This window comes from Priapulus caudatus, unplaced genomic scaffold, assembly GCF_000485595.1.
Source record: "Priapulus caudatus unplaced genomic scaffold, Priapulus_caudatus-5.0.1 Scaffold314, whole genome shotgun sequence".
In the NCBI taxonomy this organism is placed as follows: domain Eukaryota; kingdom Metazoa; phylum Priapulida; class Priapulimorpha; order Priapulimorphida; family Priapulidae; genus Priapulus; species Priapulus caudatus.
In genome coordinates, this window is record NW_014577375.1 from 299,876 (window position 1) to 315,534 (window position 15,659).

The 15,659-nt window shown below is 40.9% G+C and overlaps 1 protein-coding gene across 1 annotated transcript in view; it reads left to right on the top strand.

Moving 5' to 3' along the window:
* The window catches only part of LOC106808919 (phosphatidylinositol 3,4,5-trisphosphate 5-phosphatase 2A-like), a 33,702-nt gene that overhangs the window by 13,953 nt on the left and 4,090 nt on the right, over nucleotides 1-15,659 (top strand). Inside the window, exons 9-24 of the mRNA XM_014811836.1 lie at nucleotides 335-429; nucleotides 995-1,145; nucleotides 1,870-2,067; nucleotides 2,633-2,829; nucleotides 3,329-3,461; nucleotides 4,626-4,722; nucleotides 5,239-5,380; nucleotides 5,931-6,051; nucleotides 6,379-6,467; nucleotides 6,657-6,738; nucleotides 7,024-7,172; nucleotides 7,847-7,993; nucleotides 8,601-8,688; nucleotides 9,405-9,501; nucleotides 10,005-10,078; nucleotides 11,675-11,900. Of these exons, the coding sequence (XP_014667322.1) occupies nucleotides 335-429; nucleotides 995-1,145; nucleotides 1,870-2,067; nucleotides 2,633-2,829; nucleotides 3,329-3,461; nucleotides 4,626-4,722; nucleotides 5,239-5,380; nucleotides 5,931-6,051; nucleotides 6,379-6,467; nucleotides 6,657-6,738; nucleotides 7,024-7,172; nucleotides 7,847-7,993; nucleotides 8,601-8,688; nucleotides 9,405-9,501; nucleotides 10,005-10,078; nucleotides 11,675-11,900 (2,086 nt within the window). The remainder of the gene's footprint in view (nucleotides 1-334; nucleotides 430-994; nucleotides 1,146-1,869; nucleotides 2,068-2,632; nucleotides 2,830-3,328; nucleotides 3,462-4,625; nucleotides 4,723-5,238; nucleotides 5,381-5,930; nucleotides 6,052-6,378; nucleotides 6,468-6,656; nucleotides 6,739-7,023; nucleotides 7,173-7,846; nucleotides 7,994-8,600; nucleotides 8,689-9,404; nucleotides 9,502-10,004; nucleotides 10,079-11,674; nucleotides 11,901-15,659) is intronic.

The following is a 15,659-nucleotide window of genomic DNA, read 5'->3' on the forward strand; positions in this document are numbered from 1 at the left end:
TGTGCAATCGTATGTCAGTGTAATGTATGTGTGTATACGTGTGTCAGTGTGGTGTATGTGTGCAATCGTATGTCAGTGCAGTGTATGTGTGGATACATATGTCAGTGTAGTGTATGTGTGCATACATATGTCAGTGTAGTGTATGTGTAGAAACATATGTCAGTTTGGTGTATCTGTGCATACGTGTGGCAGTGTGGCATGTGCGCGTACAAGTGTCAGCGTGGCGTATGTGTGCGTACATGTGCCTCTGTGATATATGCATATCTGTCAAGGCGTGACCACAAGGCTGAGAGTGAAGATCTGTCACAGTATTGTCGTGTGCTTGTTGTTGCAGTGAGCCGGTCAGTATGCGACGAGTACTCATACGAATCATCGGGAAACTGCCAAGACCCACCCGTCTCACCTCGCGTACCTGTCACAGCCTTCGAGGTGATTGTTATTTTTATTATTATTAAATCTTTATTTATCTGATAAGATCTGGAGACAAAATCTGATAAATGCAATAGTGTTGAGTAGTTAAAATGATAAAATGTCTGACTGATACAGTACAAAACAATGCTATACAACATGAAGAAAAAATAAATACAAAAAAAGTGTCATCATATTCTGCACTAGTAAAGTGATTAAGGTAAGTGTTGAGTAGTTATAATGATGTTTTTCTGAGAGATACAGTACAAAACAGTGCGTTACAACATGAAGAAAAAATATATACACAAAAAAAAAAATATACACAAATTTTTTTTTCTGTAGTTCAAGTGACAGTTAATTTGTCTCTTGGTTATTACAGTTAGGGATTGTGTTTGGATAACCTCTAGGCGATGTCAGTATTGTGGAGTATCAAATTGGTTTCTTATGGGTGTGGAAGAGGTCATCAGCGATAGAAAAAAGCTTGATCTTGTTGATGCATTCAAAACATTTAATCAAGCATAATCTGTCCTGTGCGTTTTGTTTGATTCACTTCAATTCTTTTGCGGTTTCTGCGACGCTCATGTAGGTGAAAGCTGTCAATCCCAAGTTACACGTATTTCAAACCAATCAAAAGGCCACGCTGACGGTCGATGCAATGGCAGGGAAGCTGTACGCCGTGAAGCGAGACTCGACAAAGGACGTTCTAGATGACAAAAACGTCTTCACAGACGACAGAAGTAACTGTTTGTTGTCATTATCGTCGTGTTGTATTCAGTTGTCAGTGTCAACTGATCTTACCTTCCTGCCTTAAAAAAGCATGCAGACTCTGTTGATGTTCGTGTGATAATGGGGAAAATTATTTGCTGTTTAGGATGAGAATCATTATAATTCGGGAAGGAATGAAAATATCACGCAAACAGCAGAACTGCAAGTTGGTTTGCCCTTGGCAAGACCATAAGACGATACTGACGATATACGACAATAATGCTTATTTAGTTTTCTCTTTGCCATGAGATTGTTTTTTTTAGTTATTAGCCCACTGTAATGCTTTATTCAGTTTCTTTCTCAGATAGTTGTCTACAAATATTCATGTAGATTGTTATTGACACATGTTTTTTTTCTGAATTTACCTGGCTTTACTGCTGAGTGAATTTAATGAAACTGATGGTACCCATTATTAACGTAAACTTATAAAAAATTATTCATATTTCTGATATTACTGGGTTTTACTGATAACTAAATGTAATGAACCTAATCGTGTATGTTATTAACATAAATTGCTATTAAAATTGTATGTTTTTTTCTGATTTTACTCGGCTTTACTAATACGTTAATGTAATGAAACTCATGGTATGCCCATTATTAATGTAAACTGAGAAATTGAAATTACACGTTTTCCTGATATTATTGGGCTTTACTGAATGTACTGGAACTGATAAGAGTCCTTCTCTCGCTCGTCAGTATTGCAGCTTATCAAGTGCACGTCGAACAAGGCCAAGCTGGACATCTGCATCAGAGGTCGCAAGAAGGACACGTACGTGTTCACGAGCGCGCAGGAGCGCGAGAAGTTCTGTCAGCTCGTGCAGCTAATGCACAGCATGCACGCGACCATCGACACCGTCGACAGCATCTCGGTGTTTATAGGAACCTTCAACATGGGTGAGATGTGGTGCGCGAACGTACGTGCGTGCGAGAGCGGAAGCAGGTGTAGTACGTATAGTTACAGTGGTGGTTGGTGTACCAGTAGAAGGGTAGTGGTAGTACGTATAGTTATAGCAGTGGTTGGTGTACCAGTAAAGGGGTAGCGATAGTACATGTAGTGGTAATTGTGGTCATAGTACCAGTATGAGTTCATCGGAACCTTCAACATGGGTGAGATGTAGGGTACGCGCGCACATACGTGCATGCCAGAGCAGTAGTAGGGGTAGTACGTGTAGTGATAGCAGTGGTTGGTGGATCAGTAAAGGGAGGGGGGTAGTGGGAGTGTACATGTAGTGGTAATTGTGGTCGTAGTGCCAGTATAGCAATGATGGCAGTAGTGGTAGTGTAAAAATGTGTTGGTATATAGCGGTACTGTTTTTGATAATTGCAATAATTACCTCAAAATATATAGTATTAGCTAGTGTATATTTTCGATGTAGCATAGAATAGAATATTTTGCTCGCATACAATAAATTGTATATCACAATCAGAGGTGCTTATGATGCGAACGATTCGTTTGTAGCGGATTCACAACCGATGGAGTCGTTAGCCAACTGGTTGCTGTCCCACGGCAGTGGAAAGCAACGAGATGGGGCGTTTGACTACGTGCCTCATGACATCTATGTGATAGGAACACAGGAGGGTATCATGGGCGAAAAGGATTGGATCCACAAACTTCTGTTAACACTCAAGGATTTGCTGATGATCGATTTTATAGTGGTATAAAAAACACTCCACGTGCATGTCGGCGAATTCCAGTTAAATTGACATTGAATTCTAATTCATCGTATTCCTTTGGTGTTTTAAGTGAAGTAGATATTACAGAAAATGTCCACACATGAGTAATTCTTTAGATAGTAGTGTAAATTACATAGGTGCTTACTTTTCCATCAAACTAAGAGTATGTTGCTTCTATTCTTGTGATTTCAGTATGAATTTTTACTGCAGGTATGAAGCCCCTATCATCAACTTGCATGCATTCGCCGATCAAGTCATATAAGCTTATTGAATGTCAGTTATATATTATTTGCATCCGTCTGTAATAAACAGCAAGCTAGAAGCATTTATAATATGATAGCCTGATAAGACTGTCATAATATATAAATATCTAACAAAGATGTAGGTGTCTGTATGCAAAACCTGTTTTGAACCTGCTTGTCAATGCGTTAGTTTTCTCTGTCGCCCTTCTTAACAGTGTTATATCTCTGCGTTGTTTCAGATTGCCTGCTGTTCTCTGTGGAACATACGCCTTGTGATTCTGGCCAAGCCAGAACACAAGCACAGAATCAGTCACATTCAGCAGGCAACCGTAAAGACGGGCATTGCTAACGCGCTGGGTATGTTCCCGTTTGGTAAGCCTCAATTTTTACATTTTTAAATGGCGGGCATGGCGTTTTTGTGTTGGCACTTGTGGACGTCTCCCTGCACGCACGTGGTGGTTATGTTTTACTCCTGGAGGTCACCACTGAACCATTTACATGGAGGTAACCTGTTTTAATTTTTGTTCTTCACTTTTGACTATGCTTCTCCAGTTTCACGCTTAAATGTTATCACTCTATTTTGAAAAGGTGAACCAGCAAGTCTGGATTTATTTCCATTTTAGAATGAGATTCAGTAAATCTGAATAGAAATATTGTTTACGTGTAAAGAAGGTCTAGGCAATACGCGTGAATGTAGTTGTTAGCCCTCATTTTCTATTTTACTCGATCAAAAACCAAATCGCAATTTCCTGTCATATTATTGATATATATTCTCTCACAGCATGTGCTAGGTGCACAGTATGTACAGTTTCTGTAAACATCAGTGACAACTCCGTGAGCAACTCTTGCATAGCATGTTTTTAACCCTAGATTTGTTTGTGCAAACGATGCTATATTAACTTTGAACAGGCAGTCTAGTTAGCTAGTAGTCTAGTAGCCCATAGCGTACATCCGCTGTGTATAGTATTTATCAAACTAATTACATGGTTTTGCATGGATGCTGGTGTTTGTAATATACCGTTGATAACTTGATACACGTGTAGATATGTAGATATATGTATATGTGCACACATCCTGCTAAGTAATATAAGTATAACCTGTACTTGTAATAAGTAAGTGTAGATACGCCCACTGACTTTTAACTGTTCTAATTTTTTCCAATGCTGACTTGTATTTTGGTGTTCACAGTCTGTTTATCTGTTAGTTGTAGCACTTGTGTTTTATGTGGAAATTTTTTTGTTTCTTTTTCCTAACATGTGTGCCATTATTTGGATAGCATTGCATATCATGGATATACGTGCACAATCTAAAGTAAGGTTTCTTTGAGTAACAATATGTAAGTAACCGTCTCGTAATTCTAGCAGTAATTATCGTAAATGATTGCCTCTGTTCTCTGTAAGTGCTTTTCAACTTTCTTCGATAACCTGCAGCAGGTATCAACATTCTCTCCTGTTATCTGCCTGCACTGTGCAGGCTATTCTCGATTTCTTATTGTTTTAAACATCCATTCAGCATCTTCTTGTCTTTTTGTGGCAGGAAACAAGGGGGCAGTTGGGATATCGTTCTACTACAATGCTACCTCATTTTGCTTTATCAACGCCCACCTTACCTCGGGCCATGAGCGACTACACAGGTACCTATATTCTAATCTGATATGTATTCAATCATTATGCGTAATAAGGATATCTATTAAGATAATACAGATATGAAAATTACGATATAATTATTAGAGATGAGCCTTAAGAAATCCAGATTAATAAAGATGTGCAATTCGTACACTGAGACTTGTATTTGTACACACAAACACAGATACACACAAACACAGATACACATGTGTTACATATCTGCAGTACATGCAATGTTAATTAGTGTGCTAGTCATTCTTTTTGTGTATATATCCTTGGTAGTTACCTAATTTCATGAATTTAAAAGATATTGCAACAGTATGTATGTATAGATAATTACCTAAATAAATAAATACGTGACATCCGTTATCATGCATGGCCAGCACGAAAAATAACAAAATGCAGTTAAAATCAGTTGGCACGCACAACCAGCTTCCGATTGACACTGTGCTGACGCGGAATACCTTACTGCCTGCGCTGCGCTCACTCTCGGTGTTTGCGACGCGTCGGTGCGGCGTTCGCAGGAGAAACCAGAACTTCAAGGACATTCTGCGAGGACTGCAAGGTCTCGGCGACAAATCGCTGAACATGTTCGATCTGACTAACCAGTTCCACCACGTGTTCTTCTTCGGTGACCTGAACTACCGCGTTGACTTCCAGCAAACGGTCAGCTATTTTTTCAGCTCGCGTGCCATTCTCCGCATTGTACTGTATTGCGTTGTGTTGTGTTGTGTCGTACTGTATTGCATTGCATTGCATTGTGTTGTATTGCATTGAATTGTATTGTACTGTGATGTACTGTATTGTATTGCATTGCATTGCATTGTATTGTACTGTGATGTACCCGATTGTATTGCATTGCATTGTGTTGTACTGTATTGTATTGCATTGTATTGTATTGTAGTGTTTAGTCTACTCACTGTTGCTGTAGAAGCCAAGTATATAAGTCATTATCATTATCAGTCGTCATCCTATTCCTAATCTTGACCCCTCACGTCTGCCCTTATCCTAGCCCTCACCTAATCCTAACCCTAACTTTATCGCCTGACTTACTCCTAATGCTAAGCTAATCCCAAGCCCATCAGTGAAAGCTTGGGGGTTTAAAGTAGGTATACACATGTGTAGTGATAGCGCATTGCAAGGAAACTGTACAAGACCTCCCAAACTCATCTCTTGTCTTTAATTTTAATAATTGTTCTCGTGTTGCCGTGCACAGACTGTTGTCCAGGAGGCGGAGGCATTGAGACTGGCGCCAGAGCCGAAAGATTGCAGGAAACTGTTCCGTCATGACCAGCTGACGGCTGCGCGGCAGGCGGAGGATGCCTTCTGCCATTTCAGTAGGTTTCCCCTGTAACTCAACTGGTTAGTGGCATGCCTGAGTGTCTCTCATACCCAGTGGAACAAAGTAGGATCAGGAGTTAATAATAATAAATAATATAATAATCTAATAAAATTAATAATATAATGTAATAATAATATAATATATATTATATTATATATATATATATATTATATTATATTATGTTATATATATAATAATAATGATAATCTCTATTCACTCCTGGTATGATCATGAGCCTATATACCCTATGTATATTTATGTACCTTAGGATGGTACGTATGTTTGTGGTATAAGGCATGTAAGGTGTGATTTTGTTTGACAGGTGAAGAGGAGGTGAAGTTCCCACCCACTTACAGGTTTGAAAAAGGTGACAGGAGTAGCTATTCGTGGCAGAAAGCGAAAAAGTCGGGGGTAAGATTGTAATCGTTAACTATTTGATCAATAATCTGTTTATTTTACGTATTTATATAAAATAAATATATATATATATAAAAAATATTGCACAATAACAAAATATTAAATGCTAAGTTGCTAAATGGAAGCTGTTAGACTTTAGTTTTTTTTTTAGCTAATAACTATTTCATGCTTATAATGCAACAGATCAGAATCAATCTTCCCTCGTGGACAGATAGGGTGCTGTTAAAATCCTTTCCCGGAACACATATTGTCTGCACGTCATACGGTACGTAGGCCTGTGTATTACGAGTGGCTTGGTGCTAGTTTCACACCTAGGCCAATGTTCATATCTGTTGAGACTTATGTGTTATTATTAATCACGTTACTGCCGTTGCTGCCACATGTGTTTGTAAATCTAAAGATCACACTGCAAGCTTGCATTGTTGCAGACAACTTTTATAATTATCAATTCTCTATACCACTGTCAATGAATTGTGTCACAGTCAAATAATAACCTTCCACGGGTTTGCCTTGGCTTACTGATGAGGTTTTTTTGTGGTATTTTCTTCAGGATGTGCAACGGACGTCATCTGCAGTGACCACTGGCCTGTGTTTAGTTCGTACGAAGTTGGAATCGCCACGCAGTTCCTTCCAACACAGTCCGACTCTGCCAGAAGTCGAAACGTTGTTGAAATCGTCTTTGAGAACATTTCCGCAGAGGTGAAGCATCGCCGCACAGGGTTCCCACGTGTTAACCTACACCTCCCCACTCACTCACATTATTCATTGCGTCTTCCCAGATTTACTAACCTCACCATGTGCTCATGCTCTTGACGTGCGCCCATGCTGTATATCTATATTAAAATCTAAATCTAAATTTATCTATCTAAATTATGTATATCGATATAATATCTATTATCTATATTATTCTATATATAATTTTACTGGTCCCTAACAATTATATCAAAGTCATGGTCAATTACTATTATGATAAAAGCAATATGATTGTATTGAAATTGAATCATTTGAAGTGCATGGTCCTTCCGAAACAGGTCTTACCTAATGTTGGTTATAACTATTATTTAACCAGTTTTTAATTTGTATGTCATAAAGCTTCCGTAAAATACAATAACATACACTGAACACTATACGATCGGAACACAAATCGATAATATCACATTTATAACACGATATTTGCTAACTGTTTTTCATGACTATGAAGTGACACTATGTTTATTATTAATATAAGCAAATTAAGTTTATTAACTTAAATAAATTAAGTTTCTTAAATTACATAATTAATACATAAATTGAATTAGTAGGCATGCTGAGCATGCATCTATCTGGACGCTCATCTTTCCGTACGTGACACCTTCATTGCTTGTCCTCTGCAGATACGCACTGTGACGCACCAGTCGTTCATGGCAGAGTTCCACTCTACTTGTCTGGAGAAGCCCATGCTCAGCAAGCCGAATACTAACTTTGTCTCTGAGGTGACAGGGTTCAGCTCCCCAACATGGTCAGCTTCCGTCCTGCCCAAGGTACGTTCAGTGTGTGTGTGTGTGTGTCTAAAGCTGGGTTTACTCTACCGACTTTATGTTGGCAAATTGGTGAGTTGGACCAATTTCACAATTCGGCAACTCTGTAGATCATGTTCTAATCTCCCAACTAGTTGCTATCGATCGGTTGATCGCGCTACTTTTGCATTTACACTGCCGATTGTCAGTTGTATAGTGGGGAAGTTGGTCCAATTTGCCAATTTGCCAACACAAAGTCGGTAGTGTAAACCCAGCTTAATAGTTAGAAACGAACAATGTGGGCAGCTTGCGTCCTGCCCAAGGTACGTTCAGTGTGTGTGTGTGCGTGCGTGCGTGTGTGCCGAATAGCTTCGAGACTAGTTAATAGGCAATTTTCTATTTATGCCAACCATCATACGTAATAACAGAATGTAATAGTTTCACCATGATCCATATAGAAAAAAAAGTTACTTATATTTGTTTTTTGTAACCAATTAATCTCAAGCAATTCATTTATGGAATAGAGTTCTGTTTAAAGATTGTGTTGATAGTAATTGTGTTCTATACACAAAATGTCAAAAAAACATCCTGTAACTTTGTTAATCTTAATTGTAATTCATTACCATTCTAGCTTGTGCCAATTTATGGAGATCCTGGTTATTTAGAAGATCAACATATCATGATAGCCATCAAAGGAAGCATCACAGATGAGTATCACGGTGCGTATCTTGTCTTCTGTGTCAGTGGTGGAAGCAGATAGTATACAGTGGACCCCCGAGATATGAACGGCTCGACATACAAATTTTCGAGATACGAACGACCTCCCGTTGAACGTAATGTATTCAACAAATGAATGAAATTCAACATGCGAACGTCTTACGAATCAGCCAATCAGGGCATAGGCCTATAGCGCGCGCTTTTTCGGTGAGTCAGTTTAAGTACGTGACTCATTGAATGTGGTTGTGCTCTCATGATTGCACTTGCTGTATGTAAATTGCTATACGTCCTATATACAGGGTTTGAGATACGAATTTTTTGAGATAGGAACAAATCTGTGGAACGAAGTAAATTCGTATCTCGGGGGTCCAATGTATATATAATCATATACACGGCCTCCGGCTATACTGAAGTGCACGTGTGCATGTGTATACGATTCGTCTTGAACAGATTTGATTTTAGTAGGATAATACTATTTTCTATCATGTGCCATCACAATCGCTGAATATTCAGCGATATGCATATGGCCGATAGTAAATATATTGCATTTATCAGATTTTTTTCTCCATGAAAAACACTGTCTTCAGTCAGTCAGTACATGTATTTGTATTTGAATTACGTGCAATAAAGATTTAATAATAATAATATAATATATGTATGGCATCAGGTGTGGAGAGATTTGACAACAGCTTGACTGCTATGTATGATTATGTTGTAGGTGAGTGTGTGGTGGCTTTGAAAGACATGTTCAGTATTACAGCCCAGCCTTTTGCCTGCTTTCTAATGCACCAAGGAGACTCCACCGGCAAAATAAGGTAGTCATATATAGTGTCATGAGTACAACAATGAGGGACCCTTGGTATCTTTGCCATGATTATATATATATTAAAATCTTAAGCATTTTCCAAGATCGTGAATAGTGCTGGAAACAAATTTCGGTGATCAATTACGCCCATTATAAATATAAACATGCCACATATTGAGTCTTATCCGAAACAGTAATTTATACATAGTAGTTAATTTTAGGACATAGGATGTGTTTTGAGAGCTTATATGGCATCAGGGTTTGCTCATTGATCTTGTTTTGTTGACCTTGCATTTACCTTGACTACTGTACATCATTGGACTATACTTGCTAAATATGTGTGTAGAAAACTTATCTCTGTAAGTAATGTAAAACTATAGATTATTCCCGAAGCACTGAAGCAATGAAGAACTGTACTTCGTTTGTAGCTTCATTACATTACTTATGCTTATGTTTTTGCTTATGCTTATGTTTGTGCTTATGTTTATGCTTAGGTTTATGTTGCCTTCTCAGGGGTAGGATGCACGTGAAGACAGTTCAACATGATGAGGCATTCTACAGCAAGCGATCTGCAACAAGAACTTATGGTGAGCAGCAGGTCTCGTGTGGTTGTATAAGGAGTGCCCTATTATTATATTAAACAAGTAAACGTATCCCAGATACCATGCTCATCTGAGCATGTGGTTTGATAAGGATTGTCATATTATTAGCTCATCTGACATAGTCAGATGCAGCTTGTAGAATCGCATGATCGTCGCATCGTCGTCGTCAAACAGTTGGGCACAAATCTTAACCGCTCGACGTACGGTATGATTATTCGGGACTTGGGGGGGTAGATCCGAAAACGGTTGGTGGTTGTCGAAGCGGGGGTCAAAGGTCATAGAGGTGTAAAAGAAGGGAGACATTCACTCCTTAACTTAAGGTATAGGGAGGAAATGCAGAATTGCGGCACAAATCTAAACGGCTCGGACCTAGTTGTGATAGACGGTGTAAAGCATCATGGTAGGAAAAGCCATCACTGTGCCGAATTGGAGTCACAGGTCAAAGTCAATGGCCACAGGGCAGATTTTAGACATTTCTGCTGGACATGGCCTGACGGAGCGATTTAAAAACTTTTTTGTTTCAGCGGTGACCTAGCATTTTTATGGCTTTATTGAAAGGACCATGAAAATGTACCTTCTGCTGACATGCGAAGAGTAAGTGTCGGATAACCTTTTGACCCTCAAGAGGAGGGTAAACATGGATTTGTTTACTGTCTGTTAGAAGAATTTGACTTGCCGGTTGGCTAGTAGAATTCATACATGCCTGGATGTATGAGCTACAATGTCACAGTGAAATTCAAAAGCTAAATTTGGTTTGAAGAAGGTTTATGCTCCTTAAATCGTATATTTCTATGGCATTCTGTACTGTTAGTGTGTTACATGTAACTTATCCCACTGCCAGTGGCCACTGCATGCATGTAGTGGTGATAGTACTGTGTAGTTTTTGCCTGCGTTAATTAGTTAGCAGGTGGCAGCTCTCCTATTTAGCCTGTAGGCTTGCGTAGGTAAATGGATGAGTTTACCTATTCTGTCTTGCAAATAGTTGTTGCTACTACGTATGATGGGAGCTTCCATCTTTAATCTTAAGACACTTAAACGTACGCGCCATCTCGTGCAACTTTTACAACGATCTAACGGAACATTCCTTGAGAAGTTCCTGATACCTCCCGTGCCTTCCACTGTTCGGCGCGTATGTGAACACATTTGGGACTAACAGGGTTTACTAGAATCCCACCACTCCACCACAGAGTCACCGCAGTAGACGTTAGATGAGCGCTGTCGCTCCGCGGCACTTGTATTAAAGAAGTAAACGTATCTCAGATACCGTGCTCATCCGAGCATGTGGTTTCATAAGGAGTGTCATATTATATTAAACAAGTTAACGTATCTCAGATACCATGCTCAGTGCGCCAAATTACCGCTATTTTGCCAGCGGCTGCCGGTTCAACCCCTTAAACCGCTGGTTCAACTTTTATTAATAATGGAATAAATTGAACAAAATTAAGGGCCTGTTCAATTTGCCTAAGGACCTGTTTAAAATTTTAGGTGGGCCTGTTCACATTTTGGCTAATTTCATTCCTTGCATGCTCATACAAGCGTACAATCATGTGGTTTGACGTGTCGCCTGGTTTTGCTCCGCAGAGCTTGTGTCGTTCGATGAGCTAGAGGATAGCTGCAGGTACACGGACGGACCGGGTAAAAGCAGCGGCCACCTCCCCAAGAAACATCAGTCCATGTTGGAGCCAACGGCCAGTAATTTCCCAGACCTGGCATGCAGGCCCAACACTGCTTTCCTGGAGCACACCAACGTCTACGAGCCTGTGCAAGCGAAAAGTGCCACCGTGTTCTACGATTTACCACCCGATTGGTATGTGTACAGTGTAATCCATCGACAATGGTTTTGGTAGTGATTAATGAATAGACAGCAGACGCTGAAAATATAAAGCATGTGGGTATAGCACCACGTGAAAGGTGAGTTCTATCCGCTGTAAAACTTTGCATAGGCTTATTATAAATAATAACTGATTGGTTTGTCCAGAGCCAACAGAATTTCTTGGAAAAAATCGAGGAAATCATTAATATTGTGACAAGAAATGAATTCTTGCTTAATTACAGTGAAACTTAACTTACTCATCTTTAGCTCACCTTGACATCGTCAAGCTGCTCGCTATTGCCATGGGTCGTCGTCTGTCGTACATCCGTCCGTCTGTGCATTAACATTTGGTTTCGGTCAACGATAACTCAGGAACCGTTTGACCCACATGTTTGAAATTGGGTATAGTTGTTACTGCTATGCTCCCATATTGAACGTCCTATTTTGGAGCACGCCAGCCGACGTACTTTTGAGCCACGGCAATTTTTTGCCAAAAATGGGAATTGTCATTAGTCAGTTCAGGCCGTGTTGCCTTACGAATACTGGAACCTCCGTGCTTCATTCTTAATGTATTCAAAAACCAGTCACTGTCACGCAGTTCCAAAAATATGACTGGGTTATGCAGAGCTGCCAACTTCTCGCCTTTCAATAGACAGTCCACCTGTCGCTGATAAACACTGCAGGCTGTGCCAAGCTCCAAGACGTAGGGATCGTAAGTTGTCCTTTATCGGCCGCCACCCTACCTTTGCTCGATACTAACGGCGTGTCGTGCATTCTGGCCCTTAGCCTTGACTTATACAATCTCAATAAGCATATCAACATCCGTTACGCGTTTCTCACTGGCCGTCACTGAAAGTGATGTAGTTCACCATACTTGGTCATTGTGATTCGGTCGGCATGATACATCTTGCCTCACGGCTTATAAGTCTCAGGGTCTAGTAAGTGTTTCACCTGCCATATTTCCTCATTTCCTACCGGAGGATCTATGGGCACTTCATCACTCCCACGATGAGCTTCAAGTTCTCGTGGCTTCTGGAAGCAGGAATTTTTCCTGGTTAATCACCATAGGACTAATCAAGGCCCAGAGGGGTCAAAACCACTGTCGAAATCAGGCCGTTAACATGCGGGCGTCTCGTCACACGCCACCTTGTTTTCTCCTTCACTTCAAAAAACAAAGTCTCACGGTCTCAATAGGTTCCACTTAATCCCAAACGACTTTACTCTCTGACGGTAGGGCACAAGTACCTTTACTTCATTGGCGTCGATCACTCACCGGTATACGCTCGCGAGAAGCGTCTCGAGCTTTTCACCCACGAACTTCCCGTTATGCTTAAATCCCGGGCTTCTGTAGCAGGTCTCGTGTTCCTCTTATAATTATTTGGGCTTCAGCTATTCGTTTCGACTGACTTGAGGCAGTCGTCGACTAGAACGATCTAGTTACTGTGTCACTTAGCCGCAGGGTCGACATCTCCATGGTCCTTTACGTGGCGTCGCAAAACCGTATGTCAACTGCTGGGCGCACCATTACTCCCCCCAGAAATACGCTGTGAGGTCTATGCTATAAAGGATCACGTCTCCCGCCACCATTCACGCCACAAGAACCGTAGGCATCTCTATTCATATGATTGGATCATTGGACTTTTGATGCATACATAGCTTCTATGTCGGCCACCATTTTCAGATCAGCAGCGTATTCAGCTTGACCTTCGGCCTCTCTAGCTTATCCTTTACTCACCAAGACTTCTGCTCCAACAGGAAATTTAGGCTCTTCTGTGGTTCTTTGTGCGTGTCACAGCCTCGTAGCTTCGCATGGCCTTGCCTTGCCTTCTTTCCGCATGGGCATCTTGTCTCTGCCATTAGCTCATCTCTTCCTGTCTCTGTTTTTTCTAACACAGCCATCATTGCTCTTCTTCATTCTTTCACTTCCTCGGTGGCTTCTTCGTGTCTGCTTCCCACTCTGGCGTGTCCTCTGTCTCTATGTCTGTTTTATCCCCATCTCTACAGCGTTGCTGGGCCCTGCTAAAGCTTCTGGGGTACCTCACGACCACCGTGACCTGGCACTCGTTTGCAGTTCCGGTTGCTTCTGCCGATGCCTGCCATAAATTCCTCTTGTTTGCTGAAGAAATGCCCTCTCTGCTTCACGATGTTCTTCTTGCCCTTCGCCTCGGCGTTCGTTTCGTGTGTCATTGTAGATTCCGTTTTGTTCCATTCTAAGATATTGTTCTTCTCTTGCCTTTCTTTGGCTGCCTTCGTTTGCTGTTTCCTGGACCATTCTTTCTTGTTCCATTCTACCCATGACCTTCTTCGCTTGCTTGGCTTTCTGGCTGCTTCTTGTTGGTCCTGAAACAATCTAATTGCCTCTGTTGTCTCCTGCTTTTTCGTAGCAGATTCGTTGATGTTTCTGGAACAATCTCTGCTTGTTTCCAGTCGTGCATAGTTCCTGCTTTCTTGTCGTCTTAATGCCTCCGGCTTGATTTGGGTAACTTCGACCCTTTGAGGGAATGCCTTCGCTTCGTCTCACCACATCCATTATACACATGCTTTGAACCTCAAAGAGATTAAGCCATCACTATCTAAATGAAAATAGATGCTCGTGAATAATAATCTCCGTCGTCAGTGATAGAGCACACTGACAACCCTCGTGTGTGCGTTAGCAAACTCGGAAAATACTCCCATTTTAATATTCCGAAGTCTTGCTTCCGTCTCATTCGAATCTTGCTCTGCTACCAGGCGCTTAATGGTGTTACGCTTCCCAGGTGAGTTTCTCTATTCCTTGCCGTTCGCTAGATTTCTTGCACTCCGCCATGTTGTAAATTCTTGACGTAGATCGCCTCATTGCAGTCTTAAGCTCATTAGACTTTTCTTTGCTCATGTCCCCATGCACGCATACCATTTACTCATGTAGTCCTGCTCATGGAGGTCTTTTACTCATGCACTGCCTGCCTTCAGTATTTTTAGTCATTGTTCTCGTTGCTTCATGGTATTTTTACTCATGCCTTCGTTGTTCATGTAACTCTTACGTCAGGTCCTCTTTGCTTATGTATACTTTTACTCATGTACTCTTGCTTCATGTAACTCTTAACTCATGTCCTCTCGCTTCATGCAACTTTTTCTCATGTGACTCCTGGGATGCATGTACATTTTTTACTGAATGCATACATTTTTTTAACGATGCATACATTTTTTACTGTTACGTTCCGTTGCGTGATAAACCGAATACTCCAACTCGGGCATCTTTTTGGATTAGGTCTCCAAAATTTATACTCAACACGTGCGCGTAGCTGGGCGCAACCCCCCCCCCCCACCGCCGTGCAGGTAAAACTGTAAATACAAAATAATGCCACACTAGAAATATCTACGTCGCCTCATCTGTCATGTTAATGTTCACGTTATGATAACAAAGATTCAAATGTATAAGGGTCGAAAAATTAGGCCGAGGGGGAAAGAACCAAAGACCAGTCAACACATTAACAGATGATATTTGGTGCAATCGTTGGCAGAATGCGCGGAGCGCAGCTGCGAACGGTATAAATACGGGCCTCAAAGCAGCAAATAGGGCCCCGCGCGCACGCACAACAGACGGCTTTTTATACCGCGACAAGGAACCGCCGAGTGCACGTGACGTAAAACATAATGTAAACGAGCCGTAACCGCACGCCAGCTGACATGAGCTTAAATACCGCCGGCCAAAACAAGAAGCCGAAACAGTGCTGAAAATACGAAGATACTGACACACTCAACCAGAAGATGCAT